The 18,508-nt window shown below is 39.8% G+C and overlaps 1 protein-coding gene across 1 annotated transcript; it reads right to left on the reverse strand.

Annotated features, from left to right (window-relative positions):
* Positions 1-581: 581 nt before the first annotated feature.
* Positions 582-12,552, reverse strand: METTL3 (methyltransferase 3, N6-adenosine-methyltransferase complex catalytic subunit). The gene is made up of 11 exons (XM_006218721.4): positions 12,237-12,552; positions 5,437-5,654; positions 4,925-5,329; positions 3,808-3,983; positions 3,006-3,222; positions 2,589-2,776; positions 2,176-2,214; positions 1,901-2,009; positions 1,716-1,781; positions 1,431-1,543; positions 582-821 (listed from the first exon to the last, which is right to left on the reverse strand). Exons 1-11 carry the CDS (start codon positions 12,334-12,336, stop codon positions 710-712), a joined length of 1,743 nt encoding a protein of 580 aa, XP_006218783.1. The 5' UTR covers positions 12,337-12,552; the 3' UTR covers positions 582-709.
* Between the last annotated feature and the right edge of the window lie 5,956 nt (positions 12,553-18,508).

Consider the following 18,508-nt stretch of genomic DNA (forward strand, 5'->3'; position numbering starts at 1 on the left):
GCGTCCTTCCTTATCTCAGTTATCACGGTATATGAGTGTAAAAAGGCAGAACTGCTACGTCCTTAATACAAGAGGTTTCACCAAAGTCTAAAGAAGTTGTGTTCACTTGTGTTTGATGAAGTGCCTTTTAAAAGACAGGCCAGACGTGTTTTCATTTATATAATGTATAAGCTAATTCCCTGCATGCCCTGGGCACTTACTTAAATTTAGTCCAAGGTGTGCTTTATTTCATTTTTCTCTGGAAACAACAGGCTAGCAAAGCCATACAGTCGTAAAGGAGTAAGCAACTATCTAGCACATGGTAGCCCTAGTAATGGTACTCTTAAGAGAAACTCAAGTCTTACCTAGAAATGTTGTCCCAGAGAACCCCTTACTGATAATCGTGTTTACTAGCACTAATTGCTAATCACTTTGATCCTGTATAGTACAATCAATATTTTAATGCTTTCCACGCATTCATTTAATTTTGAACCATTATAGCAACCCAGTGAGATAGGCAATATTCCCAATTCATATAAAAGCAATCATACTGAGAGATGAATTACACAAGATCACACACTGTTAAGTGGCAGAGCCGGAACTTGACCTTGAAATCCCAACTACAATACAAATTTTTATTTAAATAAGGGGAAAAAAAAGCTACTGTACAAATATTACTCCAAGTGTGGCCTGCAGAGCCAGGGCTGCAGACGTCTGTGTAGAAGTACTTCTATAGGTTCTTAGGTTTAGAGATGATACCATCTGGATACCTTTGCTTGAACCGAGCAACCACGTCTGGGTCTAGTAGGTGGATCCCATCCAGTTGGTTTCCAAGGGTGATCCTGAAGCAAGGGGAGAGAAGGGGCAAACCAAAAATCCTGGAATTTAAAGGCTTAATACTGTTAAAACATACGTACTTTTCATTAAGACTGCGTATCATCTCATCAAATACTCGTTCCAATTCTTAGATCTTAGTATTAGAATAGTATATGGTGGTACGGCTGGTCAGAAACTGGGCACAGATTCCAGTGTTGAGGCTGGATCTGTACTAGTTAAGCGTTAATAACTGGTGGCTAACTAGCCCTACTTCACAAAGTTACTGCCGCCAGTGTTACCTGGATTAGTGAAATGCTAAAAGCACATCTTTTAAAGCTCACTAACATGATGAAAGATACTGAAATTGTTGATGTATTAGATTCTCAGTAACCACCAGGGGGCAGATTAAATACATCCCATAAAATAACAAGGACCTTTAGGTTGTAACATGGAGACCTAAAGAGCAGTAGATTAAATCCTAAAACCTGCTGGGTGTCCAGTGAATGTTGGTGGCTTAAGAATCCTCTGAAGCCCATTTGTAGACTAGCGGAATGTGAGGTGAAGCTCTACTAACTGCTGTCCTTGGCCGTGAACAGTTTTGCCACTGGGGGCTAGCAGGTTCTCTGCCACCTTACCAGTTAGGTTGCACATTGTGTGGTCGTCCAAATAACTCAATCTTGCGAGTGCCAGGGGACAGTCTCTCAATCATGCCATAGATTTCATCTGGTTTATGACTAGTGGAACGAACCTAGGAAATAAAAGCTCTAGCTACTTTTAAGTTACTCAAGATTGCAATTCTAGCTCTTTCCATTTAAGTTTGTGATCCAAATGAAAGAACATGGGATAAGAATAGACCTGACTTGAATAACTGATAGCAGTTTTAAAATGTGGCCCTCCGGATGCCTGGGGAAAGCACATACCTCCGCTACGATCACATCACAATCCAGACCCTGGTTGAAGCCTTGGGGATTTCCTTTGACACCAACCTGCTCACCAGAGAACAAATTACTTTATGAAACCCCACATTTGAACTATTTCTCAACAAGCAATCAAACAATTCCTATTTTTCGCTCCACCTATTGAATTGGGCCCCACTGCTGCTCACCAAGCAGTGCTCCTTCCCATGGTTCAACCAGTGGCCTGTGCGGCCTGTCCGAATGATGCGCTGCAGTTGGTTTGTCTTCACCCAGATAATTTCATCTACCCGTTCATAACTGTGGGGCATAAGAAGGGGAATCAGAGCCTTAATCAGGCTTTCACAGCTTAGGGATGGTACCATCTATTCTACAGAGAATGAGCTGGAAGGAGGGAACACATATCAACTACAGTAATTATGTATTTATTTCCCTCAAAAAAAAAAAAAAAGTGGTAACTACTTACCCCCAGAGGTTCAGACATTCTCTCCCCAACTCCATCGCCCTAGAAAGAAAGAAGGGTTAAACAGCTATTTCCATGCCCGTATTTTTTCTCTCCCAAGATACATGTGTTGTTTTCAGTAGACATTCAGTGAACGTTTACATGCAAGACACCATTAGGGCAATAGGATGGCTCTAAGAATGAAAAGAAAACACAGTATTCTCAGTGACCTTACCTTTCACAAGGAACAAATGTAGAGTTAAACAGAATTCATGGTATCATTTTATGTTATAAACAGGCATTAGATTTCAGTAGGTAAAAAAGGCTGGCTCAGTCAGACATTTAACAGCAGGGCTAGGAAAACCCAGGATTTTACCCACCCAGTACTTACTCTGTACTATACCTGCCCATACCTACATATCTTTGAACTGCATTACCTGCCTGTGACCCAGAGGAAGAGAAAGCCATCATCCTGCAGTACTGGTATGTTGAGCCTGCGCATCTCATCATCTGTCAGGGTCCCATAGGGCAGCTCCATGTGAATATCCCAGGGTGGGTCAGCCATCACAACTGCAAACTTGCCCAAGATACTGACGTCCAGGTAGCGGATATCACAACAGATCCACTGCATGAGGTGGTATTTGGTCATCTTCCCTTCCTTCACTCTCAGATTCACGGCCCCAGTCCCTCTTTTTCCATTTAATTGTCCTGCTCCCTTATACACATTGCTATCCCACTCTGTTCCCAATCAGCAAGACGGATTGCTGATGATTGCCCTGCTCTCTTACATGTATGGCTGCCCTACTGAGATAAGGGTACTTAAGTTGAGGTAAGTTTTCTGAGCAGACAGGTACCTGAGGTGGGAAGAGTCGATCTGCACTGGAGTCACCTCCAACGCTCTGTGTAAGGGCAAGCTCCTGGCTTGGTGTGTGGTCTTTGCTTCCAGGAGCCTCAGAATCCATGCAAGCATCAATTTCATAGTGAACATATTTGCAGGTATCCATATGGAAGCATGTGTTAAGGAAAGAGCAGTCACCTAATGACTCATCAGTGTGTTTATTGATGATTCGTCTGGGGAAATAAAAGGAGAAATGGAATCAAGATGGTGTTCCAGAGTTAGATGTCACAGTTCAAGTTCCAAATTGTTGCAAAATTTCTGGTCTTGCACTATCATTAGAGCTACCTCCAAGAGTTTTCAGAGAAGGCAGGCAGGTGACACTAGAATCTGTAATTTACACTAAAGAGTTTTTATTTTAATTCCTCTCTTAACTAAGACTTAACCGCCTTCTGTTATGACAGGAAGGGCTTACTACTTAGAGCAGAAAAAAGGCATTGACCTAAGAGCCCAGGTTCCTGTTTCTACTAAGATCCTCCTCCTTCTAGAGAACTTTCACTTTGACTGGGGCTCAGAGACACAGATGTCTTGCTATTGCAAGAAGAGAGGGGCGTTTGTTTTTTTTCAATCTCACTTTTTTGCGGTCTGTGAATACACAGAACACTACATCTGAAAATGCACCTTTAAAATCTGGAGGTCTTAGACAAATCATATTAAAACCATTTAATAAGATTGAAGACAATCTCAGACTGGAAGGAGTGCACTTACAAATAATGACTGCTTCTAGGAGACCCATCCCAACCCCTTCCCTCCCAAGAGACCTGAAGTGCAGTTTGCGACAGGGCCGGTCAGCATCACTGGCTTTCATGCACTCCTCCTTCGTTCCATAGTCACAGAACTCTTGCACTTGGGCCCGACCTCGTGAGCGGAACTTTTCAACAATGGATTGCTCCTTGGCTGTTGTAGTATTTAATAGCTCTAGGATTTCCTGACTAACCTGTGACAGAAGCAGCCTTAGAATTAAAAAGGTTTGTAGATAAAATTAGCCCTTAAACTGTTACCTCTGTAAATTCTGCTGGACATCAATGTCCTATGAGAGGTCAATGAAATAAGTTAATTTGGGAAAACTGGAGCCCTAGGAGATCTGTCATAGGTTTAGCCGTTTCTCACAAACCTGCATTTGGGATAGGATTAAAATATAAGAAGACTAGTTCCTACTGCTAAGCATTAAGCTAAACTCCCCTCCCCAGGAAAACCACTTCTACTTATGAGGTATTCAACCAAGGCACAGTGCTAAGCACGTTACTGTTTAGCTCAGAGCCGATGCAACAATTCTCTAAGGAGAGGTACTCTGGTTATCCTCCCAGATGAGAAGACAGGCTCAAGAGAAGTTTATTAACTTGTTCAAATTCACACAGCTAGAAGTAGGAAATGGAGAACGCATGTGGGTCCAGTATTTATACTCAGAACCACCAGACTGCCATTTCACATTGTATAATCAATTCATATATTTACTGGCCCATATGACTATCTTCCAGTATTCATCTCCCTCTATTTCTCTATTTGGGCTCCTCTTCCCTATCTGATGATTCTTCCAAACATATCAAATGAAAAAGATGTACTAAATCAGAGTTTCTCAACTTTGGTGCATCATTGACATTTTGGGCCAGATAATTCTTTCGTGTGTGGGTGGTTTGCAGCATCCCTTGCCTCTACCCACTGCAAGCCTGTAGCATTCCCCTGCGTTGTGACAACCAGAAATGTCTCCAGTGCCAAATGTCCTCTGGGGCTGGAAGTGGGTGTATAATCCTCCTCAGTTGAGAACCACTGCTCTAAACCTTCAATCCTAAGAATTGTTCCTTGCCCTAGGGGTAAATCCCTCCCAACCAAAGCTATAATTCAGAGTATATATGTGAAAGCATTTCCATCTACCCCTACCTTCTTGCTCTGTTGTTCCTTAGTAGACTGTTGGTTCAGAAGACTCTCTATCTCCAGATCAACATCTGAGGCAGCATGTTTCCTTGATTTCTTGGTTGGCTCCTTGGCGACTTCTGATGCTGAAGAGGCCAGACTAGAGGCCAAAGAGCTAGCAAAGGCAGCTACTGTGGTCGAGTCCTGCTCTGCACGCCGCTTCTGCCCTGTGATAGTCCCTGCTACCTCCCCCGGGCCCTTCTTTTCTGCCACAGCGCCCATCATAGCAGAGAGCTTGGAATGATCAGCGTAGGTCACCAGAGTGGGATGTGCATCATCTTGCAGGAGACCTCGCTTTACCTCAATCAACTCCTGAGCTGCAAACTTCTGTAGGAGGCTTTCCACCCCATCCTGAGTGGCAGGGGCATCTGGCTAAGGAAGAGGGGTTGGGGGGAGGCGGGGGGGAAAGCAATAAGACACTGACCACGAACTGAAGAAAAACAGTGGTAGTTCCCAACCTTGTCCTATCTGGTCATTACCGTGGAGATGGCAAGACGGATGGACACAGCATCAGTGGGCAATGTTAGTGCCAGATCAGAGAGGTGGTGTAGCAACTTCTTCTCTAATTCGGGGTCTGTAGCCAGTTCAGGAACTGCTGAAGCTGTGCTGGGCTTGGGGCCCCCAGAAGTGGGTGCAGCAGGCACTGGGCTGTCACTACGGAAGGTTGGTGACAGTGCTGCCTCCGGATTCCGAAGATCTAGGAGTGAAGAGAAGTGAAAATGAAAAAGGGCAACCACTGGCAATCTATACATTCCTCAGTAGTCAAATTCCCCAGCATTCACAACATATGGTGCTTTCATCTCATGCAGGAAATTCTCTGACCAAGTTTAGCACTAGATAGATACCCTTTCCTCAGTCATACATACCAGCATTCACTGCTTTGCCCAGATAATCCTGAATTTTCTGGGAACTGCTTTCCTCTTCTCTGCTGGCTGAGAGGTGTTTTCCTAATCTCTTTCCTTGCTGAGCTTCAAAGGAAATAAATTAGCAGCATGGTACCTGTAAATGTCCATGCCACCTCCCTTCCGTCACTCTAAATGACAACTGATAAAATCACCTGAATTCATAAGCCAGGAATATTTTCAACAACCTAAGCTGTGATCAGATCTTTTTGACAAATGGAGTTTGAACTTTAATTAATTAAAGCCACTGGACATCAGAGGGTGTAAAAAATGCCAGTAGTGGGGTTTAGAATGGGGTTTAGGATTTCAAGCATTACATCCACAAACTGTTTTGTACATTATATTTTGACCATTTTAACTCAAGAAGTATGCTAAAGGGAGTAAATCATACAAACTATTAAACTAAAATGTTTGATAATGTAAATAGGGGCTAAAGAAAGATGTAGATAAACAGGTAGTCAACATATAGATCCTTTACTTTGTTGTACAGTTTTGAAACTCATAGTTTTAGATAAGCCATAAATTACTACCCCTCCCTTAATTTATATTCAAACTTTGTCAGGCACCTACTAATATTTCATTGTCATTAGTATGAGTTTTATCTTGCCAATAAAGGCCTAAACTTCTTATAGACAATCCTTATTATCTCTTTTTTAATCACTTTATTGAGTTACGATTGACATGTATGAAGCTATATATATATACAACTCAGTGAGTTTGGAGATAGTATACACACTCATAAAACCACCATCACCATCAAGGCCACAGACATATCTATAAACTTCCAAACGTTTCCTTCTGCTGCCTTTATTATTAGTTTTGTGTGTATGGTAAGACCACTTAATGTAAGCTCTACCCTCTTAGAAAATTTTAAGTATATAATACAGTATTGTTAGCTATAGGCACTAGACTGTGTAATAGATCTCCAGAACTTGTTTATCTTGCATAACTGAAACTCTATACCCTTTTACCATCAACTCCCCATTTCCCACTTCCCCAGCCCCTGGCAATCACCATTCTACTCTCCACTTCTATGACACTGACTATTTTAGACTCCACATCTCAAATATGATCTAAGTGAGACCATATAGTATTTGTCTTTCTGTGTCTGACTTATTTCACTTATCATAATGTCCTCCAGATCCACCCATGTTGTCACAAATGGCAAGATTTCCTTCTTTTCATGGCTGAAAAATATTCCATTGTATGTATATTCCACATTTTCTTGATCCATTCATCCATCGATGGACATTTAAGTTGTTTCCAAATCTTGCCTATTGTAAGTTAACACTCTTTGAGATGCTGATTTCAATTCCTTTGAATTCCTAGATGTGGATTTGCTGGATCATATGGTAGTTCTATTTTTCACTTGTTGAGGCACATCCATACTATTCTCCATGATGGCTATACCAATCTACATTCCCACCAGTAGTGAATCAGGGTTCCCTTTTTTCCTTGCCAACATTTGCTATCTTTCAACTTTTTAATAACAGCCATTCTAACAAGTTTGAAGTGGTATTTCACTGTGGTTTTGATTTGCATTTCCCTGATGATTAGTGATGTTGAGCGTGTTTTCATATACCTGCTGGTCATTTCTATGTTATGATTTTGCATATTTTGCTTGTTTCTTGCCCATGTGACTTAACAGAAAATGAAAGTGTTGTTACTGATTAAAATAAACGTCAAGTTACTAAGCATTTTCCATGATTTCAAATATTCAATTCAGAAACATTCTTGTTAATGTAATCTAATATAGATTCTATTTGGGAACATACCAAACATACCATCTTATTCACTGCCACATTATTTTCATTACTGCCACATTACTTTTCATTACTGCCACATAACGGTTCTTGGGACACTTGGCTTAAATATGCAATAATTCTACATTATTTCTTTGATAAACATTTTGTCTATAAAATTTATTTTAAACAAAGTCCAGAGAAAAAAGTAATCTACTTGACACTGTCACATTTTCTATTATCAAATTTAAAATAACACTATATAAATTTGGTTAGATATTAATGCTGTCATTTTCTACCACCTGAACACTCTACCCAAATTTTCACACAAATGTTATCTGCTATTTCTAAAATGTATTATTACACATTTTTCATCCAGACTTTAAACACCCTAACAGACATTATCTCAGTGAGTAAAAGCATTGACTTTGCTCCAATTAAGCAGAAAATGTACTTTTTATAATTAACTGACTAATACTACCAAGAATGTAATATAAATATTTCTCCTTCTTAGAGTTTTCATTTTGTCTGGTTAGTAACTAAATTTATATGTTGTGTCATGTATAGTTTTTCTTAAAGAAAGAAGAAGTTTATGAAAAGAAGCACTTTACATACATTTTCAATCCGTAGAACTGGATACTGACAATTTTTTTTCTCTTTGGTAACCTGACTAATCATTTGTTTTAATATAGCTCTTTAAAAAAACAGCCTGGTAATGTGATTCTGCTTATAAATCCTTGTGTTAGTAACACCTCCTGGGGGTATTCTTTTAGTGACATTCAGGACACTGGAGCTGAAAATATGTCTTTTAACGTTATTGGGAGGGGGAGCTCATGTTTAATACTGTGAACAAAATTTAACAGTTGATTGATGCAACTGTTATTTATAGATGGGCTTTAGCCTCGCTCTGAATTCCCTGAAGTCACATGCAAATTTGTTCATGTACATGCAAATTTGTTCATGTATATACAAATTTGGGGGACAAACTCCAATGTTTTATCATTCTTCAAATGGGTTACTGGCAGAAAATCATTAGGAATCCCTGTAGTTCCAACTCCTTCAGAAAGTATTTGTTCAGTTATTAATTCAACACAGTTACTGAGTGCTTCCATTATGCCGGTAAGTATGATGACACTCTGCTTCTAATCTAATGAAAAATTTAATGTGTTGGGTCAGCAAAGTAATACCTAACACTTGAGTTTATTCTTTGGTTAAGATCTCCATTGGAGATAAACAAAATACTAGCTTGAAGACAAATATATCAATATTTATATTCACACCTTTAATCCCACTGACAAAATATATTGAGCAGTTCATATATTTACCATGGACCAAGCCTGGCCAAGTGTATTTTGTTTCCATTAAAATGAAATAAATATTTATTGAAAGTAATAATCTTCATTTCAAAAAGTTGTGCTTTAGTCTATGGAGAACAGTATGCTGGTTCCTTAAAAAACTGAAATAGAATTACCGTAGGATCCAGCAATTCTATATCTGGTTATAGATCCAAAAAAAAAAAAAGCTGAAAATAGTGTCTTGAAGAGATATTTGTACACCCGTGTTCACAGCAGCATTACTCACAATAGCCAAAAGGTGGAAGCAACCCGAGTATCCACCAACGGATAAGTGGATATACAAAATGTGGCACAGACATACAATGGAACTTCATTCAGCTTTAGAAAGGAAGGAAAACCTGACACTTGCTACAACATGGATGAACCTTGAGGACCTGCTAAGTAAAATAAACCAGTCACAAAAAGACAAATACTCTATGATTCCATTTACACAAGGTATCTATAGTCGTCAAACCCACAGAAACAAAATAGAACGGGCAGCTGCCTGGGACTGGGAGGAAGAATAGGGAGTTATGGGTTAATGGGTAGAGAAAGTTTTACAAGACAAAAAAATTCTGGAGATTGGTTGCACAACAGTGTGAATATACATCACACTATCAACTATACATCTAAAAATGGTTAAGAGGGTAAATTTTATGTGACATGTATTTTGCTACAATTGAAAAAAAAGTTATACTTTAAAAATACCAAGCTAAGAAAGGTCTCCCAATGACTTTGTCCATAGTATTTTGCATTCAATAATGACGTGGATACATTCTAATTTATTTAATATTCTTGTCTTTTAACATTGAGCTCAATAGTAAACAATTATCAGATTTCAATAATGCTATTAAAAATACAGATGTGGTAAGAAAATTTTATTTCCCGCAAGAAAAGAACTGAATTTTAAAAAGGGGGGGGCAAGTATAGCTCAAGTGGTAGAGTGCTTGCTTAACATGCATGAGGTCCTGGGTTCAATCCCCAGTACCTCCTCTAAAAAAATAAGTTAAAAAAACCTAATTACCCCCCCCAAAAAAGAGAATATATGTATGAGTTTAAAAAAGAAAAACTAATTTTAAAAAACTGCAGATACTAACATATATAAAATAGATAAACAAGTTTATACTGTATAGCACAGGTAACTATATTCAATATGTTGTAGTAACTTATGGTGAAAAGAATATGAAAATGAATATATATATGTACGTTTCTATATGACTGAAGTATTGTGCTGTACACCAGAAATTGACACAACATTGTAAACTGACTATACTTCAATCAAAACATATTAAAAAGGGATAGACTGGGATTTCAAAATTGTAGAATAGATAAACAAGATTACACTGTATAGCACAGGGAAATATATACAAAATGTTATGATAAATCACAGAGAAAAAAATGTGACAATGATTGTGTATATGTCCATGAATGACTGAAAAATTGTGATGAACACTGGAATTTGACCCAACATTGTAAAATGATTATAAATCAATAAAAAAAGTTAAAAAAAATAAAAAATAAAATAAAATAAATAAAACATTAAAAAAAAACTGAATGATCCGAATTTTTATCAAGACTTTGGTTACATCTTACATGATAAATTAATAAAACGTTTCACGATGCTTTCCTAAGAATCCTAACCCTTAAGGAAATATATTCTTTGGAATAACCAAAATAATTGAAAGGAAAAACAGTAACAGACTGGTTTAATTTGTGGGTTTCATTTCTACCTTTCCTCATTACCAAATGGGCCAAAGTTCTGGGCCAGAAGACAATATATATGTGTACATATATATAACCTCAAAAAAAATTTTATGCACTCTTAACTGTATTATTAAGTGGATGTATCAGACGTCTTAACCATATCTTATTAAATGGACATATGAGAGATATTTAATCCAAAAAATAATATTTACATTCAAAGGAAAATAAATCTTGTCAAAATTATTAAACATACTTAGCAAGGATCTTAATGGAGTATTCAGGCTCTAGTGATTAGATTTGCAAATTGCACAAAGTTTGGTTAATACCAAAGTGTGCTTAATATCATGGAAAAGTGAAGTGGAACTTCTACTAATTAATCCCTGATCATATGACTTGCACTTCTTCCTCTACTTACCCTGCCCTCTTACCTTCTCTTAAATTATCTAAGTCCTGTACAGCCATCAAGACCAACTTCCAAGTGCCAGCTCTTCCATTATGCCTTCACTGACTAAACTGACTCTTGTTACTTCTTTCACTGTACTCATTGTGGAATCATTCATTTGGAATTTTATATACATCACATTGTATTTCTGACTTTTTAGAAGCATCAATCCTTTATTCTCAACTAAATTTTAAAATCTTTGAGGGCAGGGACACTGTCTTAATTACTTGTGTCTAACTAGAGTCATGTACACTGCAGATACTCAATAGATGTTTATTTATTATGCTATAAGAGTCTTGCCTGGGCATCTTCTAGTTCCAGGGGTCAGGATATAAGTGCAACACAAGATTTAGAGATGGACTGCAATCTACTGATAAACTGGTAAATCTAATGAAAAGATTTATAATCTATTCACTATCCTTGTAGATCTTTAACCGATTTGCTTTAGCTAATTCAGGGCTTTGTGCTGGGAATGTGGTATGGGTAGCACGTGACAATCTTTTTAGGTTCCTTCAAGTTTTACGACTGTGACATAGGGACAAGACGGGAGAGAAAGTTTAAAAACAAAAGTTTTCAGATTCCTGCTCAGTATGTAAAAAAAAAAAAAAAAAAAAACACCTGTTTCTCTACCCATTTAGCAACACCGAGTGCCAGCTCTGTGAGGGCCACTGAGCTGGGCACTGGATATAAAGGTTCGGTACTTGCTCTCACGGCGCCCACAGTCTCAAAGAAATGACCACTACTAAGCAACTGCTATAACCAAGGGAGGAACAAAGTGCCATGGGAGTAACCAAAAAAAGGGACTTGCAGCTTCGAGGGATAGGGGGCCGAAAGGCTGAGCAAACGGGACATTTCTCATGGGCTTAAAAGAGGAGTCAACCAGATGCCGGCGGGCCGGAGGGCAGGGTGGGAGTGTGTTCCGTACCGGGAACGTGAACCAACGGGAGGAACCAGGGCCTAGGTTGGGAAGGAACCGCGACTACTTGCAGGAGGGCGAAGCGTCTGTACTGCTAACGGGGACAAGAGCACCAATGTATGAAGCGTTAATGAAATGGCCGTCTGGGGAAAGGCACCGACTCGGGAGCTGTGTCTTTCTCCCGGGTTCCCTCCCACCCACTCCGGCTAAGCATCGGCCCCAGCAGCCCCACACCTCACCCAAGTGCCCCGAGTCCTGCTTCCGCCTCCGCTGCAGCCTCTCCCGCAGCGAGTCCAGCTGCTTTTTGTGGGCCTGGATCGAGCTCCACGTGTCCGACATTTTAGTCTCAGCCGGTTCACGTCTGGAAGAAGGTGCAGCAGGCTAGCACCTCCCAGCCCTAGCTCCAAGAAACACCCAGTTCTCACGCAGGCACCCTACAGGCTAACCGGAAAGAGATCCTGGGAGATGCTCGAGACTGAAAACCACTTCCGGTTTCGCTCTCGCTTTGAAGCTGAACTGAGAGCCACCTTAAGTATTGGCAGGACGGCGGCTATGTTTTTACGGGGGCTCCTTCACGCTTCCTGGTGCGGTGAGGCTGTGGTTGCCATGTTGGTGCCTGGCAGAGCGGCCATGTTGCTTAAAGATGTGCATGCGGCCATGTTGAATATTAGGAAACGAGTCCTGACAGTTCAATCATTTTGAGATTGTACTCGTAAAGCAGCCCTTGTAATCCAGATTTTTTAAATGAAGGGTCACTAATTCCTTTCGACAGTCTGATACTAACATAACTTTTTTACCGAAGATGTAGTTTCCTGTTTCTGTGCATTTGTTTACAAAGATATAGTCATTACGATCGCTTCTTTGAGTGAGAAGGGCTGACAGAACAGAGATATTACAAGAAGTCTACAAATATGTATTCTCACTTTTCTTATTTATACCAAATGTACAAGTATCGTGTGTAATACATTTAAATAGAGCCCTCATAAGGGGGCTTTTGAGGTTCTGATACATTGTGCTGCTTATTCCGGAAGCTGGTTGCATGAGTACGTTGTTTGTGAGAACTGAGCCAAACATTGTGATATGTGCGTGTGTGTGTGTGTGTGTGTGTGTAGTAAACTTAAATACAAAAGTTTTGTTTTGTTTTAAATGGGGTCCTCTGAATAGAAGCATTTGGGAGCCACTGATTTACCAGGTTTACAGGGTGCCAAACCCTGTATCAGAACGAACAGCTTGAGAAGGCATGGCTCCTGTTTTCAAAGAGTTTCTTGTCTGGTAAAGGAGCTAAGACCCAGCTTATTAAAACTGGACTGTCTTTACAGCATAAGGCAGCATGAGCATAATCACAAAAAAACATACTTGCAAAGAAGAGGAGGACTCCAAACCTAGATGACACAGGAAGGCATTGGAAAGAAGGTGACATCAATGTTAAAGCCTGAAGTGACAGCTAGGGCTTCAGTAGGTAAAGCTACAGGAGAGAATTCCAGGTTAAGAACATGATAAAAGCAAAGGTCTATACTACAGGTAGGAAAGCACAATGTATGCCATACTGATCCAGATTAATTTCACTAGAACATAGAAAATTATAGTTGGGGATTTGGGAGGATATTTATGCTTCCAAAATTGAGGCCAGATTGCAAAAGGTACGTGTTACCTGAGTAAAGAGCTTGTAATTTGTTCAGAATAGAACAACAGGTAACATTTTAGGGTTTGTGAATAGGGAAGGTTTTAAGATTAATCTTGTGTTCCTGTTGAGATTGGGAACAAAAGTTTAGAGAAAGGGAAAATGGTTAGCAGCATATTGTAACTAAGTGTTTGATGACAGCACCTTTAACTCAGAAGCTGTCTATGGATAGTGACAGAAAGGAAGGGGTGAATATGAAGGGGTGCTACTGAAAAGAAAATTGTGTATTGGAATATGACAGTTCCATTCATTTATGCAGCAAATATTTACTGAGTGACTACTATGTGCTATGTACTGTGGAGACTTAATAGTGATAAAAATACTAATTTCCACCTCATTTTCTGTATTTGATTTACCAAATAGGTAATTTACACTCTTTTGAGATGTGTACCTTTATATATGAGTGTTAAAGTAGAGGACACAGAAATGAATATGAGTTCGTATGAGCATCTCTGGACATTTAAATCTCAGGATTATACTTAATTAGAAATAAAAAGCTATCTTTCTGAGCAGAAATACTCTTGGCAAAGTTGGCTGATGTGAGATCATGGAAGATCCTTCAAGAGACTGCTCTACCTAAGGGGTTTTGCTGCCTTTAATAACCTGGCTCTAGCAACTACCCTCAAGAGATGCTTTTGCACTTTCATTTGGGATCTATCCCATGTGGCTCTATGTTTAGACTCATGTATTATTAACTGAAGTAGGATAATCCCAGTTATAGAACTGTCCACAAATCTGAATCCCTCACCTGCTATAAAATCACTGTTACTTTCAAGGTCCTTAAAAAATAGAAATTAAATATATAGAAATTATATAGCAGTAAAATTAAATAGCCTTGGGGGAGAAAGATAGTAATGGATACAGCTTCACAGAAGATGAAGGGAGCTGATTCATTTTAAAGACACAGTTCTGCAGGTCAACTCCTAAACTTATAAGCATTTTTGTCTAGGAAAAGAAGGATTCTCTAGTGGAAGAGATTCATTCTCTGGTAGAATTTGAGATCCCTAAAGCCTGGATTGCTGCCTCTCACCCACAGAGGAAGCCAAAGAAGAAAGACAGGTACTCCTGAAAGTCAGCCAAACCAAGGGCAGCTCCCAGAAGTCTTTGCTTTCACACTCACTTTGGATAAATTATTACAGTAGTAAATTGGGCAAATTTCAGGAACACAGGAGGGCCACTTGGCATGATTTGCTTATAGAGGGAGTTTTTTAGACTCCTCAAGACCAGTTTTCAGCTCAAAAGAAAACTACCACTTCCTTGTCTGCCCACGCTTAGCCAGTCTGCACGCAACAACCCTGAGCAGTGCAGAGAGGAGGAAGGAATCTTACCCAGACCTCTTCTACTCAAGAGTATAAGCCTAGTTGTGAGTAGATGAGTGCTGCACACACTACATTTCTTGACCTTTCCTCCTATCTGCTGCGGTAGGCTGTTTCCAGGGTTAGCCACAACAATAATTGCTCCCATTCCACACGTCTTTATGCAGTATAACTTTGCCACTCTTCTCATTAAGAGGTAGAGCTTATTTCCCTTCCTCTTGAAGCTGAGCTGGCCTTCTGACTAGCTTTGGCCAACAGAATGTGGCAGAAGTGATAATCTTTGAGTTTCAGAGCCTAGGCCTTAAGAGCCCTTGCTGTCTGCTTTTGTCTTCTTGGGGACTTGGGTCTTTGTGAAGTCCAGTTATCCTAATAGCTAGACCACTTGAAGAGAGAGCAAATGAGGAAAGGGAGAGGGAAAAGGAGAGGGAGAAAAAAGAGAGAAGAGTGTGGGGGTTGGTGAAGGAGAGAGAGAGAGAGAGAGAGAGAAAGGTCCTAGAGATTGAAGATGTCAAAAGGAGGCCCTGGAGAATGAAAGTCTATTAGGAGAAAGGCTCCAACCTTCCAACCTTTCACCCAAGAGGCCAGAAGAGAGTGGGGCCATCTTGGATCCTCCAGCTCAAATCAAAGCTGCTGAGTGAGCTCAGCCTTCACAGCATGGAACACAGACAAACCATCCTAGCTGAGGCCTGTTTAGACAACCTATGGAATCACAAGCAAATGCATATAGTTTAAGACAGTAAATTTTGGATTGTTTGTTACACAGCAATGGATAACTGAAACATCCACAATACTGACCAAATACTGCACAACTTAATGGCTCTTTGGCCCATTGGTCTTTTCCTTCAGTTTTATTCTTACTCAGTTTTTTAAATTATGTGATCAAAAGCAAAAGTTTCACTGGGATTAGTCAATCTATTATTAAACATTAGAGAAGATGAGGAAATGTAAAGGAAAGTCAAAGTTGGGTCTAATTGAGAGTAATACATATCTAAGTGAAGTCTGTTTTGGGGATCTGGAGACAGATGTTCCTTGGTTTACTAAGAAGTTCCAGAGTCCCAGGAGCAGGTATTTGTGAAATAATAATGTGTCAATAGAATTGAAACCTTTTTTAGGGGTGACATAGGTTGAAATTTGGGAAAAGCAGATGCTGAGACAAAGACAAGAGTCCAAAAATATTACTGGAAAGAAATGGAGGTGGGATTGGGCAGGGAGAGCTGTCCAAAGCTGTCCATGATGCAGATGTGACAGTCTCTGCCAGACCAGTGGGGAGTTCCATAGGAAGAACTGTTCATTAGAGTTCCATGTTCCCTGGGAATGGCTAAGCCCTGTATACACATCACCTTGCTCAGTCTTTGGCCAGGGTCTGGAGATGAGTGGGACAGCTGGAGGCTGTCCACTAACCAAGTTTCTTGCAGCTAAGTAGCCAATTCTTTCTTGAAGGGACATCTCTGAAGTGGTACATCTCTGTATCTGCCAGAGGGCTTTTGATGTATCTTATATAGGTTTTTAAATGGTAACTGCATAGGTCCTTAGGCAGTCATATGGATTCAGTTAATATATTTGAGCATGACTATGAAAGCTGAATTTAAGAGCACTGCATGTTCCCTTCCCCTTCTTCATCTTTGTATGATAAGTTGGTCATTTCCCTTTCTGGAATCCCACAGGCCACTGTTTGTGTCTATCACAGTATTTACTGCCACCGTATAAAAAGATGTGTGCATTTTTTCCTCTTCCTTGACTGAGCTCTCTTAGGGCAGAACTATGTCTTGTTTACTTTTGTACCTATCCAACACTTGGTCTTTGAAACAAAATAAATCCTCAAAAATTAACTAAACGAATGAACCAAGCCATCTCTTGCTTCTTCTTCTTTTTTTTTTTTTAGTTGTTCTTGCTTCTTTTTAATAGTGATGCTTTTTATCCATCTAGTTTGAACTGGAGCCACTGTGTATATTTCATATAATGTTTTGCAAGCTCCACTTAGTTACATATTCATTCTAGCAGGTTAGAGTTAATCCACCTTCCAGAATGATCAAATGAAAAGTGATTGAGAGTAAGAAATGGTAGGGCTGAGGGTGGGGTTGGGAGGGGGGCTGCAAGAAGGAAGAAACTAAAGGCTCTAAGAAGACTAAATTAAAGGTGAAAGAGAAAAGTAAAAGCTGTCAGACAAGAGAGGTCCATGAAAGAAGAAAAAGTAGGAGGAAAAAGAAGAATGAAAAGGAGCCAGAAGGGAAAATAAAGCAGACTTATGGAGGAGGGGCTGGGGATGAAGGCTCAGTGCTGACCTGCCTAAGGAAGTATCCATCAGTAGAAGCCTCACTGACAGCTGTTACCATAATGGGAACTGGCATCTAGAGAGAGGGCAAGTCTAGTTTAATTAGTTAAATGGCATTATCTATGTCCAATGGGGGTAAGGAAGGTAAAGGGAATAGAAGGACTGGTGACCCACCTCCATCCATAGGCTGAAAGGAGAAACAGATTTCTAAAGCTTTGGTAGAAACTAGAAACAGGAGCTGTTTCTTCCCCAGCTGACTTCACAACATTCCCATGTGTTCCTAGTCACTAGTACCTTTAAAGGGGATTCGAACTGCTCTGGTGGGGGCAACTAGAGGCAGACCTCTGTTCTTTACCTTGAATGGAGCCAAGTAATAGGTTTATTCACCTCTCCCCTTCTTTCTTCCACCAGCCTCACTCAGGAAGCAAGCACCATCCCTGACCACTGGTGGTAGCACTGAGACTGGGATTCTGCCACCTTGGGCTCTTAATCCAGCTCTGCCACTGATTGGCTGAAGGACCATAGGCAAATCATTTTACCAGTCCCATCCCTTTAGCACCTGGTTTCAGTAATTAAATCTTACAAACGCAAAAAAAAAAAAAAATCTGGAGAATGTTCTCTTTAGAAAAGCAAGGTTTTAGAGTCAAATCTAAATCTTACTAGGTTGTAGAGAGACAGAATTTAAAAAAAAAAAAATATATATATATACACTTCATTTCATGCTCCCCCCCAATGTACTTCCTTTCCTTTTATGATCTTTTTGTTTTGAATATATGCTCTTGTTGGTAGAAATTATTAGGGTTGAATTACTTTTTTCTCCTATTTATAACATGAGATAAAGGATCGTAAAGATATTCATCTTAATTCTAGAGATTAACTGATATCAGCTAGGCTGGTCCTGGGGTTCAGCAAAGACTGATAAACAGCTTCCAACCTCCAAACAAAACAAAAACCAAAACACAAAAGCCTAGTGATGGAAGGTTCTAGGCAAAAAGAAAACCTAGACAATGGCTGTACACAGTTAACTCCCCTACCTTCTGAGAACATAAATACCATTTCTACAGAAAAATTACATTCACTGGAGGCTGTTTTAGGACAAGGCTGAGTGAATTAAATATTTCAGCACCATATGCTCAGCTTTGGCAGGAGATTTAAGTGGGAAGGGAATCGCAATGTTAGGGAATGCCCGTATCACACGCCAGCTGGCTATTTAGTCACGAAAAAAGGAGAAACACACAAATA

This window comes from Vicugna pacos, chromosome 6 (assembly GCF_048564905.1).
Source record: "Vicugna pacos chromosome 6, VicPac4, whole genome shotgun sequence".
NCBI lineage: Eukaryota > Metazoa > Chordata > Mammalia > Artiodactyla > Camelidae > Vicugna > Vicugna pacos.